The following is an 18882-nucleotide window of genomic DNA, read 5'->3' as shown; positions in this document are numbered from 1 at the left end:
TTTTATATATATATATATATATATATATATATATATATATATATATATATATATTTATATATTTATTTCATTTTTTGTGTAATGAAGTTGGTGAAGTTTGAGAACTTTTTTTTGAAGGAGCACAAATGTTATGAACTTAAAAAATCCAGCATGCACCTGTGAACACAGTCCAGATTTCAGATGACAGATATCTCACATTTCTTTTTTTTGTGTTGATAAAGAAAGATAACTGAGAAAACATTATATGTAAGACATTATATAAACAGCATGTTTGTAATCATTATGCCAGTAATCAGTGAGGAGAAATGCAGGCGAGCCTCCTTAAACCTTTACATCTACAATGACGAGCAGCAGCGGATTCCTTCAGGAGAGACATTAGAAAAATGTCAGATGTGTCTATTTTCCTCCCGAGACGTCTTCAAACTGTCATCTCCGTCGACGCTCACTCCCAAAGGAAACTCTCACGCTGACTTTCCCCAGACGCTCACTTGTTCTACTCTCCCGTTTCCCTTTTCCCCCTTAATGGCTTTCTGAGAAGGTTCCCAATTTAATCGGGTCGGATCGGAGAAGGCCGTGCGGAGAGGGAACGTCGGGCGGGACGAGACGTGCTCTCACTCGCGAAAACAGAAAAAGCCGCTTTCCAACGAGCATCCAATTGTGATCACGGCTCCTGGATAATGAATGTCTGAGAGCGGCGGTCATTAGAGGAGATGTGATGGCTCACATTACTCACTGAGCTTCTTTCCTCCTCAGCCTGGTTGCGTTTGACAGTCGGAGGAGAGTAACGTCTCCTTTAGCGAAATGCCTCCAGGCCCAAAAGGTCACCAGGGAGCATCTTTAATCGAATCCCCGATGAAGCATCAGTCACGTCGGAATCTGCAGAAAGAAGAAAGCGTTTTATTGTTTTAACGTCTCTCGTCTAACAGTGAAACGGACATTTAATGATTCACACAGCGCTACCCTCTCATCAAATGTCAAGGTGGTGACGACGATTTCTGTACTTTTGGATCCAGTTTTGTTATTCTGTCTCTTGTATAACGGCATTGACCTGAAAGAGACGATTCACTTTAGCTTTTATAAAATCCTTCCTGACGAGTCTTCACTCCGCTTTATGCCGAGGTTCATAGTTCCTTCTAAAACCAATAAATATCAAATCCATCATCTGGAGAGTTCACTCCATCTGAAGCTGTGGGCGGTAATATGGAAAAAACTGCTGGATTCCAAACCCAAAACTAAGCTTGCTGAATATTTTCAATAGCTCTAAAGGTTGCTTATTATAGCAAGAAAATGGTTGTCTCTCACTCCCCTGCCCCTCCCCCAAAGCCCCTCCCCCAAAGCCACTCCCCCAATTTCCTCATGAAGATAAACAGGAAATCATTGCATCGCCCAGAAAGGCAATCAGCTGGTTGCGTGCCCTGTTTTTCTTTGCGTTTCGGACGGTTCCCCAAAACCCGACAAAGTGGTTTTGACGCCTCAACTTAACTTTTGTTTTGCTGAAAAATTATCATTATTTGAACCAAAACATGTTACTTTTTCATCTCTGGTTTACATCGTGCAAGAAGCAAACAAACAGGGAAAAAGCCTCGTCAGATATTTTTTTGCTTCTTCACGTAGAAGATAAACGAAGGAGAAGCTGCACGTTTCAGAAACCAAGCCGACGTGTGTCTCCAGAGGAGGAACCAACCAGTGGACTCTGCTGCGGTGTGTGTGTGTGTGCGCGTGTGTGTGCGTCGTGGGGCTCAGCGGGTATTTGTGAAGAAACGGCACCACCGTGTGTCAAAGCTCCTTCTTCTGCGTCCCTCTGTGCTCCAAGCTGCATTTTAACGACATTGTTAGGTTTCCACAGCAGGTGAAGCACTAAACATCCGTTAATGAGTCATCAGCATGTGTGCAGATAAGAAGACGTCCAATGGCCCCTTGAGATTAATCTATGCCACGTTCTTTCTAAATGGAGGGGCGTTGAAGGAATGAGCCGACGTCGAAGGTTCATCACAGCCTGGCGGAGAGGAGGTGAAGCGGGGGAAGCTCTCCTCGAGGAATCATTCACAAATGACAAGAGAAATCTACTTTTGGAGATTTGCAGGGAGGCAGATTTCAGTTCTCCACATGCTGAGCACAGAAAACGATTCTTTTGTTGGAGTAGATACTGTCAATGAGCACATGCAATGTGCCTTTAGTAGCAGAAGGAGATTTTAAAAGCTACTGACATTAGATGGAAGAGGTGAATGAATTGTTGTAGGGGGGGTGGGCGTTGGCGTTCTCCTCCCCTGCAGGTTTATCCCTATGCAATAATGTGAGACGCCAGCTGGAACCCGCAGTGATCGCATCCTCGTTGTTGTGCGTGCATCCATAAAACACACGCGACCAAAGTGTGTTTGTTAAGGTGTCAAACACCTCAACGTAATGGATGTCCGTGCACGCCGCTGCGCTCGCTCACCACTGGAGCACTTTCACATGAAGGAAACAGACACACAATCACACGCACAAAGATATGCATGATGGATCCTTTTCATAAGCTGCATGGTGTGCAGAAGTGCATTATTATGATTCATGAACACGGAAGGTGGAGGTTTTTTCATGAACTGATTCTTCTATTAATCTGAAGAAATGTAAATTTAACTCATGGTTCATTTAAACTAAATTATTCGGTTTATCTTCCCGTCGCAGAAACCCTCTCTTGTTGCCGTACATCACTTTCTGCATCATCCATTTGGATTCACTCAACGCAGCGGTCATATTTTTCTCACTGTTCAGCCGCAGAAACACGATGACAGAATCTGTAAACTGATTAAATGTGCACAGGTTTATCACCTGGTTCCTCTCCTCTTTTACTACTTTTATAGGAAAAATGATCCTGGTTTTACATCAATTAACTTCTGAGCAACTAAGATGACTTCTTATTTTTTAAAGTTCCAATAATGTCTTTTGTTACCTGTAATTTCTCTGAATTGTATTCGATATTTGATATTTTTGGGGTGAAAAAATGTGTTGTTTTGATTTGCCGTTGACACTTTCTGTTACTTTCCCCTCAGGTTCCTCTGTCAGCACTGCTGTTGTTGTTAGCACGTTAGCACGTTAGCTGCTAGCCACGTGCTCAGCTTTAGGCATGTTGAGAGCAACGTGGTGGGAAGTATTATTAATTAGTGCATATGTAAAGTGTTTCCCACTCTTTCTATGGAAAGCACATAACCGTTAGCATTGAGATAGATTGATACTTTATTGATCCCTCAAGAGGGAAATTTTAGTATCACAGCAGCATGTGAAGAAAATAGAATAAAAAGATACACATTGTATACAATATAATAAGATAGAAATATTAAATTAAATTAAACTAAATTAAATAAACTAAAACTGAAACAAAAGAATAACCTTCCAAAAGAGACAATAATAATAATTTGTAAAAGGAGAAGAGGAAGAGCAGCAGCATCACAGCAGTACAGGGTTGTTATTGTCATTATTTAGCCTGGGATGATTTATTGTAGAGAGTTGTTGCACTGGACAGGAATGATCTCCTGTATCGGTCCTTGTGACAGCGGAGCTGAAGGAGTCTGATGGAGGACGTGCTCCGCTGTCCCTGTAGCAGGTGGTCAGGATTATCCAATATGGATAACAGTTTCTTCAGTGACCTCCCCTCCAACACCTTCTCCAAGCCGTCCTGTTTGCAGCCAACGATGGAGCCGGCCTTCTTAACAAGTTTGTTAAGTCTGCTGGTGTCACCGGCTCCAATGCTGCTCCCCCAGCAGACCCCGGCAAGTACAAAGCACCGACCACAACAGACTGATGGAACATCTCCAACATCTGGCTGCACACATGGAAGGATCGAAGCTTCCTCAGGAAAAAGAGTCGACTCGTCCCCTTCCTGTAGACGGCGTTGATGTTGGTCTTCCAGTTCAGTCTGTTGTCGATGGAGACACCCAGGTACTTGCAGTCCTCGACCACGGCCACCTCCTCTCCCAGAACCCTCAGCGGTAGCGGAGCCGTCGTCTTCCTCCCGAAGTCGACCACCATCTCTCGGGTCTTGGCCACGTTCAGGAGCAGGAGTTTTCTGCCCGCCCACACCACAAAGTCCTCCACTGCTGCCCTGTACTACTCCTCCCGTCCATCCCACTGCAGAGTCATCAGAGAATTATATACAAACTTTGGGTTTTTGGCTGAAATATCTTTGTTTTAATTGTCTGCTCTGCTTCTGAAATATAACATGTTTTTCAAGTTTCTGGCACGTTATCAGCACACAACAAGTCAACCGGCTCGCACCTGATTTTTAATCAAAGGTTGGCATCTGCAGATGTATTAATCAAATTTATCTTTTTACATTTGTGTAGCTTGTCATGGCACCGGGGGAAGAAAACACATTCATTTTGCAAATTGCACGGGAGAAAAATCAATTTGCGTCTGTTTTTGTCAATTGTGCTTCATTATCTTTATTGTTTGCCATGAGGCCGTAAAAGAGAATAATACCGTAAACATGCATTAGCTTCTGTCTGTATGAGTCACCCTCCACCATCCATCCCCTCAGAGGGGATCCTTGGTATTGATCAACTTTCACTGGGCTGGAATTGATCCATATTGTGTCTCTCAGTGTGTTGAGTAAAATAATGAGATTGGTGCTCTGGTCATCACCGATTAACAAAACCTGAGGACGTTATCATGTGCAGTACACCTCTGTGAGAGGATGTCTTTCCATGCACAGAACATCCTAAAAAGAAAGAAATGCTTTAGAACATTCAGACACTGTACTGCACCTGTTATGTGGATGTCCACTCAGCACTAATAAATTAAAAAAATAACTGATTAAATAGGGAGTTGTTCTTTATTTTCACAGTTTTCAGTCACAAAATGAGTGTGCAGCTCCTTTTTGCGATCTATCAAATCTCTAATCAGTTATTGGTGTTGTGTAACAGACGCAGCGCAGCAACACTATTTCATCCCAGGGTCAAAGGTTAACAGCAAACCCACCATGACATTTCCTTCACTAAAGGACTCTCCATCAGTCTGCAGGTTGATTGAAGTGATGAAGGTCTCTCCATCCATCTCCAAGTCTCCTGGTGAAACGCTGTCTGTCTGGAGCAAAGGATCGATGATCAATAACCTTAATGGTCTAATTTGAACAACACTGGTAGGAATGACAGCGGCCCGGTGCTCGTCCACTGCAGCGAGATCGCATTACGCGAGTGAACGCCAGGAACAACCAACACAGGGCCTCCTGGTTGGCATCCATTGAGCCAAAGACGGGAAGATGACAGGAAAGGGAACATGTTGTCTCCCCGGGTTGGACTCTAAATGGCCTTTGTCACGACGCCTTTTGTGAAATAAAATACTTTGGGAAAGCAGAGGCTTGAATAAAACACCCGTAGCATGGATGATCAAAGGCTCGGCACCGGAACCATTCATCTCATGCCCTCATTTAGACCAATGACAATGTGGGTTTGAAACAGGAATAGCAATTCTTAATAACAGCGACCCTTCCGCTCATGACATCACAATAGGTACTAGTCTGTGCTGCAGCAGTACATCAAACACAACATGCACAATATAATGAAAAAAAACAGTATTTCAGAGACGCCCGACCGGACCCCCCCCCCATGGGAGCTGTGTGGATGAAGCCAGAGAAACGTGGTTGTCTTGTGAGCGAGTGAGCAACTATTTCACGCAACTGATTGTTAGCTGGCTTAGCCGTGTCAGTGCAAGATGAGGCTTGCAGATTGAAGAGCTGTCCGCTCAGCGCCGTTTGGCAGAGGATTGGCCAGTAGACTTCCACGTGGAACCCGCCGGCTCCGTTTCCTGGCTCAAGGCCCGTAACGAGGCAGCGTAAATGATCAAAAGTGATTCGTCTAACAAAGGGATAAGCGTCTCTGTAACTTGTCATGAGCGCGCCGAGCGGCGTGCTCAGGCCCTGGTTGACGTCTGGATCGCAGCGAGGAGAGCGAGGTGTAGCCTGACCAGGCGGCGCTTTATCCCCTTTGGCTCACGGCTCCCAGGTGCACCCGACCTGCCATCAGCTCAGCACAAAGACGGTGAAGACCAGAGAGACGTATCACTCCCACAGAGCGGCCTCACCCAACCGCACAGAGGCCGCCACACTATTTAAATATATCCGCCGCGAGGAATTGTGGGTAGGAATGATCTCCTTTCCGTTGGGGAAGGATGGTCCAGTGGTTCCTAAAGTAGGGAAGCATTGAAGCTCCTTTCCTCAACATTAGACGTACTTACACTACTTGCTCGTTTCACTCAGTTAGGAAGAACATTTGACAATTCAAATCCAGCCCAGGACTCGGGGAGAAGCGGGTTGGCAGCAGGTCCACCGCCGCTGTCAAGCGTTAAGCCCCGCCCCCGCAGGCCTCACGTGATTATCCAATTAGAAGTAGAACATGGGATCATGCGTCTCCAGCTGGTCCCATCAGGGGGGAAGGAAAGCCACCCGGTCACGTGATACAGGCTTTAATTCAGTCAGCTACTTTTTCATTAAACACCGTAAAGCACAGAGAAACTCATTAAAACACCATCATTTATTACAATGAGTGTATTATTGATCCGCCTGAGGTCTCTAAAGTAAGTTGTGACTGTTATTAATGAGTCAATCAGACGTTTCTTCAGCGGTGATAGGGGGACGTGTTCAACACAACCGGGAAAACTTCTACTAGTTGATTAATGCTGTTCAGACCAAAGTTGTTTGTATTGGGAGTTTTCTGCAAATACAACACAAGTGTGTGTTCCGCTTCATGTTGTTGACATGTTTGAGTCAAAGGCAGGAGCCCCTTGCGCGTGCGTGTCCATTGCGTGTCTTTTCACCCCCCGTCTTGCGTGCGCCGAAGGTTTATTGTAAGAGTTGAGATTTGTAAGAAGAATTATAACGATGGAATCCTTTGAATTTTTGGTTTAAACTGAATACTTAAGCCTTAAATCAAATGAAATGTAATCACCAAAGACCCCTCAACCCACGGTCAGCATATTTGATGAGATAACAATTTAATATAACTGTGACAAAGAATTCAGTTAATGAAGACGTTATGTTGGAAAATTAACAAAAACTCCTCATAAACTTGAGGCCACGTTAGGATGCAATTTGTTTCTTCTTAAGTCTTGTGAGAAGAGATTTAAGATGACACATTCACAAAATACTAAAAATAAGATATATATAAAATATATGTATAGAGCATGCAAACAATGTAAATTAAATGAATTAATTTAAATAAATGTTTTAAAGTTTAATAAAAATAAATCAATGCAACAGAGGTGAGAGTAGAAGTGAAATAAAGGAGTATTTTCTTTATTGCACAAATTACACTGACCATATGAAATGAATACAAAACATTAGGTTATTAATTACTTTATTATTTTAAAGAGTTTTTTAAAAGGCGAAATAAACCATTAAACCATTCGACAAAGAGACAAAAATAAAGCTGATTACAATAATACAAAATTATTTTTGTAACATTGTTTTTTTTTGTCATTTTTGTTGTCATTTCATTTTCTTTCTCCCCGTCGTTTTCAATCAAACATTGAATTGAACCCACTCGGCTTTCTGTATGTTTTTGGTAACTGAACCATAAACCCTCAACCCGTTCGGCTCGCAGTGGCCCTGTTGAGGGTCCCCGGACCACAGGTTGGACCCCGGCCCGTCAGCCAGCAGGGGGCGCTGCGCGCGCAGGTTCGTCCGCCCCGCGGGCCGCGAGCTCCGTTTCCTGAAACGCATACTTCAGGATCAGGAGGAACACACCCAGTGACATCAGTGAGGTCTGAAGAAGAAGAAGAAGAAGAAGAAGAAGAAGAAGAAAAAGTCTCCAGTCGCGCTGCGAGGGAAGGAACTGCGGCGCCGAAGGTTTCCGTCGCTGTTCGGGGACTTTTCTTTTCTTTTCTTTATTTAAAGTGTGGGAGACAAACTGTCCGAAGCTGCGCGTGAAACTTTCTACTTTGTTCGCTGCAGCGCTGAAGAGGATGTCAACTTCTGACGAGACGGACGGGCTGCGGCCGAGATATGGCTGTAAGTTCCCCCCCCGGCTCCTCTTTCTCCTCCTGTCTCCTTCTCCTGCTCACCTGGACGGCCCGGCCGGGCGGGGGCCCCGCGGGCCCCCCGAAACCCCGCGCGGGGTTGGTTCTGTGTGTCGTTCGGACGTGTGACAGCGTGGCTGCAGCCGCATCGTGACTTCCGCCTTCTTAATTGTAAAGCGGCGCGCGGGCAGGAGCGAGGAGGCCCGCGAGGAAAGTCCCACGCGCACGCTCCTCGCTCCTCGCGCCTCGCTTTTTATTTTTTTTTAATTTTTTTTAGGGCCTCTGAGATGCTTTTACTTTAGTGGCAAATATTGAAAACAAGCCAGAACGTGTTTTTGTTTTGTACAGTTTTGTGTTCGAGCGCTTTATAAAAACGTTATGGAAAAGGTGGGATCTAGTCCTCCATCTTTTATCTGGATTACACAACACTGTACACTCCTTTTTTATCCAGAAAGCACGGAGAGCGAGGAGCGTTTAGCCTAGCTGGCATTTGTTTACACTTCTGTGTTTTGGGTGAAAACTTTTAACTCGTAAAAAGGTCAGTTTGTCGAGTTTCTCCAGTGTGAGGCCCCATCTGAAATCAGGATTTACCTGTTGATGGCGTGCCCCCCCCCCCCACACACCTCTGATGACAGGGGGCTGCAGTCATGTCAGCATTCTGTGTTTCCAGCGCATTGATAAGCGTGCACACAAAGCCGCACTGAGCTGGCATGTGGACTAATAAGCGACTTTCCTTTTGTAAAACTTCCTTCACATCATCCGCCGCAAACTAAAGACACACCTCTTCAGACTCTATCTCGACTAAAGACTAACAAATTGTAGCACTTAAATTGTACTTGTGACGTCACTCATCTATAGCAAATTGTAAATTCGCTTATTTGAGGAAATTGCACTTTCTTGTTTCTTGTTCTCCTGAGTTTGTACCCTATGGTTGAATGCACTTATTGTACGTCGCTTTGGATAAAAGCGTCAGCTAAATGACATGTAATGTAATGTAATGTAAAACGCCTCCTGTGTTTACGCCAGGTGCTCCCGAGAGGCCGCTGAGCCGCTGGAAAAGTCCATAAAACGCTCTTTTATCACCCTTATTCTTCCTGCGCCTTCGCTGTAAATTCCGCCGTGCCCTGGTCACGTTGGCTGGCGTTCATCCCCGTGTTTGTGTTTTTTGGTGTGTTCCCTGCAGCCGTGCTGGATGGCGTGGAGCGGCTCACGGCGGAGGAGATGGACGAGCAGCGGCAGCAGAACATGGCCTACGAGTACCTGTGTCACCTGGAGGAGGCCAAGAGGTAAGCGCTGCGGCACCGCCGGTAGAAGGGTGGATTTGGCACTTACTGCGACCGTACTAAAGGTTCCACGCGGGGAGGAATTAAGATTTCAAACTTGGTTATGAGGAAGTCATCCAGATTCATCCTGCAGGTCACTGAGGCGAACATTAGTGTGCTATTTATTATTATTATTATTATTATTATACAGATCCGGCTGAAGGAGGAACGATGCTGTCGGGGCGGCTGGTTGTGATCTGATCGCTCCAGATTAAAAGTATTATTTCGCCTTTCATCGTTTCATCGTTTCATCTTTTCAGTCAATTGCAGCTTGGTCCCGCCCCTTTTTTGTTTTGATCATTTTTCAACTCCAGAGTCCTTTTTTTTTTTTTTTTAATCTTACTTCCATGTGGTCTCCCATGATGCACAGCACCAACGCATTGGGACGCGACTGTATTCCACACACGCGTGTAACGATTCTGACGCGGCGTGTTCGATCCAGCGACTCAGAACAGAATAGAAGCACAACTTGTTTGTTGTTGTTGTTGTGCCAGATTACTTTGTGTGTCTGCCCATCGTACATCTACGAAATGAGGTCTCAGCGGGGTCAACAGGAAGGGGCGGGTCTTGAGCTCTGATGACATCAGAACCTTTTCGACTCCTTTTGCAGATCAAAATGAAGGTTCTCGCAGAGAAGGAACGTGAAACGGGACGCTTGGTTTAGGGGATTTATCCGATGCGATTTCCTCGACACGGAGATCAGATAATTATAGAGCGGTTCAACGTGACGGGAGAATAATTGAAGAACTTCAGCCTAACTACTATCTTTTCACATGAGGCCTTTTGTGAAGACGTGTGCGTGCGTGCGTGTGCACTAAGGGCGTTAGCAGCCGTGTGTGATTGCAGTAAGTGACTCTGGTTTGGAGCCGCTTCGCTCTCCGCTTCAAAAGAGGAAGAACGTGCGCGAGACAGGAAGTGACTCAGTCGCTCAGTTGATTTGAGTGTTTCCCACTGTTGCTACAGAAAACCACAGTTGTCATGGCAACCTGTTCCGGTGTGTTGAGTCCCCCCCCTGCTGCTGCTGCTGAGGTGATGAACGCTGCTCCGATCAAACAAAAAGAACCACAGGTGCAGTTTTCCCGCTAATCTCACCTGCTCAGACGTCCTCGTCCGGCTGTGGTCTGTTGGGTCAGAACTCGCTTTCACGGAACGCTTCTACCTCAGTTTGCGCTCTTTCCTTTCAAATTAATACCCAGGAGAGTGTTCACCAAAATAAAAGCATTTTGTCACCGTTTGAGTATGAAGAAAAAGACAAAACTCCTGAGGTTCTCTCCGTTCATTACTTCGGTTTCAGGCGCGACGGCTCTGACAGGTGCACAGCAGGGGGTGTGAGTCAGGTGTGTTGGGGGCAAAGACAACCTGAACACACACACACACACACTTTCCCTCTGCAGACAGATGCAAACTTCTGTTATCGCTCTCATTTTCATGTTCCCATCAAACGTTATCGCGCCACATTTGAATGCTGTGCTCACGGCTCCTGCAGCAGAGACGTGCTTCATGTGCCGAAGACGTGACTCGGAGACTCTCTCGCCATCTGAGGCTGTTCCTCCCGCGTGACGCAACAATTGAATGTTGACAACGTTGTCACGTAACTTTAAGCCAAACAACAATCTCTTCCTAAACATAACTTTGTACTTTAGTTGTTTCAACCTAACTAAGTACTTTAGCTGACTAAACCTCTCTTTTGCATTGATGCAATGGCACTGGGGAAAATGAACGGTTAAGAGCGGTTGTATGAGGACATGCTGTCCAGGGCCAAAACGACGACCAACCCCCCCCCCCCCCCCCCTGCCTCCCCCAAAAAGGAATAAACCAATCAATCTAGATGACTCTTCCTTCTTTTGGATGATCTACTAATTGGTTTAGTCTAAAATGTCTTGTTGCGAGGAAACCGCAGTCAGCGTCCGCGTGGCAGCCGACTTCTCGATGGACCCCTGGTTGTCCTACTGTCCCTTTAGGAGCGGACGATGGACCCCTGGTTGTCCTACTGCCCCTTTATGAGCGGACGATGGACCCCTGGTTGTCCTACTGCCCCTTTATGAGCGGACGATGGACCCCTGGTTGTCCTACTGTCCCTTTAGGAGCGGACGATGGACCCCTGGTTGTCCTACTGCCCCTTTATGAGCGGACGATGGACCCCTGGTTGTCCTACTGTCCCTTTAGGAGCGGACGATGGACCCCTGGTTGTCCTACTGTCCCTTTAGGAGCGGACGATGGACCCTGGTTGTCCTACTGTCTCTTTAAGAGCGGATGATGGACCCCTGGTTGTCCTACTGTCTCTTTAAGAGCGGATGATGGACCCCTGGTTGTCCTACTGTCCCTCTAAGAGCGGATGATGGACCCTGGTTGTCCTACTGTCCCTTTACGAGCGGATGATGGACCCCCGTTTGTCCTACTGCCCCTTTAAGAGCAGATGATGAACCCTGTTTGTCCTACTGTCCCTTTACGAGCGGATGATGGACCCTGGTTGTCCTACTGTCCCTTTATGAGCGGACGATGGACCCCTGGTTGTCCTACTGTCCCTTTAGGAGCGGACGATGGACCCTGGTTGTCCTACTGTCTCTTTAAGAGCGGATGATGGACCCCTGGTTGTCCTACTGTCCCTCTAAGAGCGGATGATGGACCCTGGTTGTCCTACTGTCCCTCTAAGAGCGGATGATGGACTCCTGGTTGTCCTACTGTCCCTTTACGAGCGGATGATGGACCCCCGTTTGTCCTACTGCCCCTTTAAGAGCAGATGATGAACCCTGTTTGTCCTACTGTCCCTTTACGAGCGGATGATGGACCCTGGTTGTCCTACTGTCCCTTTAGGAGCGGACGATGGACCCTGGTTGTCCTACTGTCTCTTTAAGAGCGGACGATGGACCCTGGTTGTCCTACTGTCCCTTTAGGAGCGGACGATGGACCCCTGGTTGTCCTACTGCCCCTTTATGAGCGGACGATGGACCCCTGGTTGTCCTACTGTCCCTTTAGGAGCGGACGATGGACCCCTGGTTGTCCTACTGTCCCTTTAGGAGCGGACGATGGACCCTGGTTGTCCTACTGTCTCTTTAAGAGCGGATGATGGACCCCTGGTTGTCCTACTGTCCCTCTAAGAGCGGATGATGGACCCTGGTTGTCCTACTGTCCCTCTAAGAGCGGATGATGGACTCCTGGTTGTCCTACTGTCCCTTTACGAGCGGATGATGGACCCCCGTTTGTCCTACTGCCCCTTTAAGAGCAGATGATGAACCCTGTTTGTCCTACTGTCCCTTTACGAGCGGATGATGGACCCTGGTTGTCCTACTGTCCCTTTATGAGCGGACGATGGACCCCTGGTTGTCCTACTGTCCCTTTAGGAGCGGACGATGGACCCTGGTTGTCCTACTGTCTCTTTAAGAGCGGATGATGGACCCCTGGTTGTCCTACTGTCCCTCTAAGAGCGGATGATGGACCCTGGTTGTCCTACTGTCCCTCTAAGAGCGGATGATGGACTCCTGGTTGTCCTACTGTCCCTTTACGAGCGGATGATGGACCCCCGTTTGTCCTACTGCCCCTTTAAGAGCAGATGATGAACCCTGTTTGTCCTACTGTCCCTTTACGAGCGGATGATGGACCCTGGTTGTCCTACTGTCCCTTTAGGAGCGGACGATGGACCCTGGTTGTCCTACTGTCTCTTTAAGAGCGGATGATGGACCCTGGTTGTCCTACTGTCCCTCTAAGAGCGGATGATGGACCCCTGGTTGTCCTACTGTCCCTCTAAGAGCGGATGATGGACCCTGGTTGTCCTACTGTCCCTCTAAGAGCAGATGATGAACCCTGTTTGTCCTACTGTCCCTTTACGAGCGGATGATGGACCCTGGTTGTCCTACTGTCCCTTTAAGAGCGGACGATGGACTCCTGGTTGTCCTACTGTCCCTTTAAGAGCGGACGATGGACTCCTGGTTGTCCTACTGTCCCATTAGGAGCGGACGATGGACTCCTGGTTGTCCCATTAGGAGCGGACGATGGACCCTGGTTGTCCTACTGTCCCTTTAGGAGCAGACGGTGGACCCTGGTTGTCCTACTGTCCCTTTAAGAGCGGATGATGGACCCCTGGTTGTCCTACTGTCCCTTTACGAGCGGACGATGGACCCTGGTTGTCCTACTGTCCCTTTTACGAGCGGATGATGGACCCCGTTTGTCCTACTGCCCCTTTAAGAGCGGATGATGGACCCTGGATGTCCTACTGTCCCTTTACGAGCGGATGATGGACCCTGGATGTCCTACTGTCCCTTTACGAGCGGATGATGGACCCTGGATGTGTCTTGCTGAGCTTCTATCTCTGCATTGTGCGTGTGTGGGAATGCAGTGGGACATGTTCTGGCGATACTTCTGTTTATTGATCCGTCCTCGTGGCTGACTGCTCAGCTCAGTGAACACCTGTGCAGCAGTCAGGTGATGGTTGGATCCCGCCCCCATTGGACGAGGGAAAGTGAGCGTGAGAGGCAGGAGACGAGAGAGTAACTGATAAATCTTAACATGGAACTTCCCCACTTCATTAATGTTTAGACAATTGGCATTTGTACATTTTATCACAATCTTTCTGTAGGAAGTTTGGGTAAATCTTGGTTGATGTATTAGAGCCAAATGTTTTCATACAGAATGTAAAGTACATTCTATTTCCTCCACGTTAGAATAACTGTATTATAACTCTAACAAACCTCCTGAATGCAGAGAAGGATGTTTGATGGTGTCCGAGCTGCTGAAGACTTCTTGATCAGAAACAAACTCATTTTAAAGAAACTTTATAGTTTGTTTTTTTACAGCCGGTGGACTTTGTTGTGAAACGCCCTTTAGAAAGTCATTGTTGTGCGTTTGTGTTGCCCCGCCCCTGTTTAGATGGAGCTCAACAAGGGTGTTACGTCCAAGTTAAACGCCGTCTAATTAGCGTTTGGTGTCATTTCTTAAAATTACAGGGTTCAGTGTAACCATGTAGTCGTTCCAAGGTTTAAGGATTTGATGGAAAATATACACACTTTCTGTAAATTGATGGTCTTGGAAATGCTTCTGTTTCTGATCAGAGTCTGTACTGATTAAACATGAGTATTTCGTCTTTAAACGTGAGTGACGTCATAAGAAGCCTCTGGGCGCTTTGACTATTAGACCGCGCTTTCGTCAAGGAGCTTCCATTTGTCTTTCAACAGCATACTTGTATTTAAATCCGTATTTGCATGCAACTGAGCTGCTGAATAACTGGGCGCACTCGACGGGAACATTTTGAGGCTTCTCAATGAGTCCGAAAATACTGCACGGTGGAAAGTTTGATTATAAGGAAACACAATATGCTTATTTGTAATGTTAATCCGCAGACAAATCCTCCTGGGTCTGTGTGTAAAACATCAGATACCCTTTATGGAACAGCAGTGGACGTATCGGTTGTATTTGGTGGTATTGAGACTGTGTGACGGCTTCAATAGCAGCCTGGATCAGGCCTGAAATGACACCGGGCCCAGGGAGGAATATTTATTTGGAGAGTTGCAATACGATTCTATGACACGTTGCACGTTTTAATTTAAGTATGCTGACTGTACCTGTGAAAATAAAACATTGTTTACCTCAACAGCGCAGTGATGTCATAGTGACGGTTGCCTAGTGACAGCGGAGTTCGCCTGAGGGCGACAGGGCTCCTCCTCTGCCGAGGCCCGACACATCTGCGCTTGTCGGCTGAACCTACGAATACAGATGTTTTTTTTTCTGCGGTTGTCGCTGAGTCACACAAAAAAAAAACAGCTCGTGGCAAAGTGAGTGACAGCGAAGGATCCGGCGTCTCCAGGCGCGTACGTTCCTACGCGTCAGGGCACGTTGTTTTTAATCCGCCCTCCACGGCCAGCAGACACGATCTCTGTGTGATCCCACGTCTTTTCACTGCATATCCTCAAGAAATGGATTTATTAAGGCTTTCTGTTGGTGTTTTAAAGCCGATATCAGAGGAAATGATGACCCGTTAAACCTCATAACAGTTGGTTTAAGGAGCTCATGAAACATTATTCAGATTAACAAGGGAGGTGAAACATCCGGCCTGATGCTCAAAATTGCTTAAAGAAATCCGATTGCAAAAAAAACCCTGTTAATTCTTAACAAAATGGCTGATGTTCCAGTATTGGGATAATTTAGTGAAACACAATTATTTTGACTAGCATGAACTTTTGATAAATTGTAATAAAATGTCTCCAGAGAAAAAGCAGGGCGTAAACTTGACTCCACCTTTTTGGTCAAAGGCTTCTAAATCTAAAGCTACTTTCCCTTAATCCCAAATGAAAAGTCTCCGTTTCTCTGGTCTCTGGCTGTGACGCCGGCCCAGTTCCTCCTCGGGCTCCGGACGTTCGCCCATCGTTTCCTGTTTGCACAAACCTTTCCGACCGCCTCTTGCGTACGGCGCCGCTGCAATGGAGGTTCTGTAATCTCACGCTCCCACATGGTGTTTCTGTGAGGAGAACAATGTGGCCTCGACAGCGATATGATCTAACCCTGTGGAGGGGAGGACGGTGCCTGAGACGAAGCCCTTCATTACATCCCAAAGATGCTGATTGAATAACGATCCAGTGTGTAACTCAGATTGTTGTGTGAAGGTTACTCCTGAAACCATCACGTTCACCGCAACACATTTGAACTGTAAGCTCCGGCACACCTGACGAGAGGAATGTAATCTCAACACTTTAAGGTCACTTTGTTAACAGTTGAATAGCTATGATAGGAAGGGGGGGGGTTAGGAGTCCCAGAATGCATTGCTTTCACAGCCACACGGGTAACGCGTGTCACAGTGGGTCCCTGTTCCGTCGTGGATTGACATGGAGGTGTGACCTGCCGAGGCCTCCCGGGACTCGGGGGGCGGGAGGGGGGGGGGGGGGGGCTCCGGCGCGGTCAACAGGGAGAACGTGGGAGGGGAAAGGGGGAGGAATCAGTGAGCGAGAGGGCCCACAGGCTCCGCCCCCCTCATTCACCTGGCCGTGGGGGAAACCTGTGACCGCTAGTTGCTTTTCCAGTTTATTGTGAGCGGTAAGAATCCACCAAAAGATCAATGCAGTTAGAAATAGAAGACCAACATTATTGGTCTCAATCTGCTGACGCTTCAACCAGCTGTGCGATGTGTTCCAGTGAGAAGGAAGACCGCCTGCTGCCGCCCCCCCCCCCCCCCCTCTAACACGCCGTCCAGCTGAGGGGACGAGGTCAGTTGGTGCAACAGATTCCAGCGTTGCAGAGAAGCATGTAATGGACATCTTGGCTCCCATTCGCCCTCTTTTCTTTCCTCGCGTCGTCGTTCTGCCGGTTTCGGCCCTTTTGTGCGTCGTGAGCGCTCGCTTTGTGTCTCTGCTCACCGTCCCCCCCCTGCAGACTGGTTGAGACCACAGTGGGGGACACTGTTGTGTAGCGTTAGCATAACGCTGGGCCTCGTATGCCCCGTTTTATGTGCTTCTGGCTGGTGGTGTTGAGGATGTGTATTTGTGTACTGAGGGGGGGGGGGGGGGGGTCCACGCGCTGGCTGAGCTTGTTTAAAGCTCCTCACCGGACAGAAAGGGGGAGTTTGTCCTGTTCGAGGACCTCAGTCCTTTTACAAAACCTCCCACTTTACACGCAACCTTCTTCATAAGTTCAGAACGATGACGAGGATCTGTTGCTCTGACGCCTGCTTCTGCAGGCGGCGTCCTGCTGTCCCCCTTCTGTCTCTGATTTTACCTGGTTCACAATGGGGGCGGGTTCTATTTAATAAAGAAGGTGGGTGATCTCATGGTTTTTGACATTGAGTCCTCGAGTTGTCCGTCCGTCCGTCCGTCCGTCCGTCCGTCCGTCCGTCCCATGCTGATGGTCGTGATATCCCAGGAACCCGTCGAGGGACTCAAGAATGCACTGATTACAAACGGAGGTCGAGGGTCGCCGAGAGCTCACGGAACACGTCCGCGGGTTAATTGGGCGGCTTTCAGAGCGCCGCGGTGTTAGCGTTAGCCTTCATGTAGCCTGTCACAGAAGAATCTCTGGCAGCTCCTTTTATCGGTCGTCGTCTATTTGTTTTAGACTTAATTCCAGGCTCGCGCATCCGCGTCGAGATCGCAGCCACACGTCTCTCGTTCACGGCCTCGTTGGCGGCCAAGGGGAAGGGCGTGTCTGTGTTTGCGCTAGCCTGGAAAAAGGGCGTGTGGGCCCCGATATGAAAGAGCCGCCAGTGCGCCGGTCTCTATGGAGCCTCACACTGCTGCTCCAGTGTGGCGTGAAAGGAGGGCGTTGGCGTCGGGGCCTCAATAGCGGGGCCTGTCTGGAGGCCCCGTGTCACGGCTTCCTGGCAGGAGGGTTTATGGCGGCGGGGGGGTCGGAGGAGGAGGAGGAAAGGAATCTTTTTAATCTCAGGATGTAGTTGACCTTGTCGTTGTTTGACAAAGAAGACGGGGAGTGTTTTCGTAGCAGGTGAGAAAACAGAGCGGCTGTTTTCATTGTGAAATGACTGTGGTTTTCTCATGGAGGGAGACTGGTCTTGATAAAGCCGATTCATTGAAGACAAACGCGTTGCTTGAGGAAAAGAACGACATTACCATTGAAAGGCACCTTTGATGGTGGAACGAGTTGAAGCGGAATTTCCCACAGATGTGTTCTAAACGTAAAGACCAGTGACCTCCGACCCACATTTGTCTACATGTATCGCATGCATCAGTCTGCAGCGCAGACCGTCGTCAGACGTTCTTCATGTCCCGGCCCCGTCTGGGGGATTATCGGCTGTGACAGCGTGGTGGTGTAGCCGCGGGGGGCCGGCGGGACCTTTCCCAATGAGGATCTGGTCTGTGTCAACATGGCCCTCCACTACATCCTCCAGCATCTGGACTCCCCAGGAACCTACGCCAGGATCCTGTTTGTGGACTTCAGCTCTGCCTTCAACACCATCATCCCGTCTCTGCTGCAGGACAAACTCTCCCAGCTGCACCGCCCGACTCCACCTGCAAGTGGATCACTGACTTCCTGTCTGACAGGAAGCAGCACGTGAAGCTGGGGAAACATGTCTCAGCCTCTCGGACCATCAGCACCGGTTCCCCCCAAGGCTGCGTTCTTTCCCCTCTGCTCTTCTCCCTGTACACCAACAGCTGCACCTCCAGCCACCAGTCCGCCAAGCTCCTGAAGTTTGCGGATGACACCACCCTCATTGGACTGATCTCTGGTGGGGACGAGTCCGCCTACAGGTGGAGTCTGACCATCTGGTGTCGTGGTGCAGCCAGAACAACCTGGAGCTCAACGCTCTAAAGACAGTGGAGATGGTTGTGGATTTCCGGCGGAACAGAGCCCCACCCTCCCCCATCACCCTGTGTGACTCCCCCGTCACTATTGTGGATTCCTTCCGTTTCCTGGTCTCCATCATCACCCAGGACCTCAAGTAGGAGCTGAACATCAGCTCCATCACCAAGAAGGCTCAGCAGAGGTTGTTCTTCCTGAGGCAGCTGAAGAAATTCAACCTGCCAAAGACGATGATGGTCCACTTCTACACGGCCATCATGGAGTCCATCCTCTGCTCCTCCATCACCGTCTGGTACGCTGCAGCCACAGCCAAGGACAAGGGCAGGCTGCAGCG

At 48.2% G+C, this 18882-nt stretch overlaps 1 protein-coding gene across 1 annotated transcript in view; it reads left to right on the top strand.

Moving 5' to 3' along the window:
• Positions 1–7568: 7568 nt before the first annotated feature.
• Positions 7569–18882, top strand: part of iqgap1 (IQ motif containing GTPase activating protein 1) — a 29875-nt gene continuing 18561 nt past the window's right edge. The window contains exons 1-2 of the mRNA XM_040195478.2: positions 7569–7981; positions 9173–9275. Of these exons, the coding sequence (XP_040051412.2) occupies positions 7936–7981; positions 9173–9275 (149 nt within the window). The 5' untranslated portion in view covers positions 7569–7935. The remainder of the gene's footprint in view (positions 7982–9172; positions 9276–18882) is intronic.

The sequence above is a fragment of the Gasterosteus aculeatus genome, chromosome 12 (assembly GCF_964276395.1).
Source record: "Gasterosteus aculeatus chromosome 12, fGasAcu3.hap1.1, whole genome shotgun sequence".
NCBI classification, from domain to species: Eukaryota; Metazoa; Chordata; class Actinopteri; order Perciformes; family Gasterosteidae; genus Gasterosteus; species Gasterosteus aculeatus.
The sequence above is the reverse complement of the archived record's forward strand: the minus strand, read 5'-3'. Positions and strand labels throughout refer to the sequence as shown.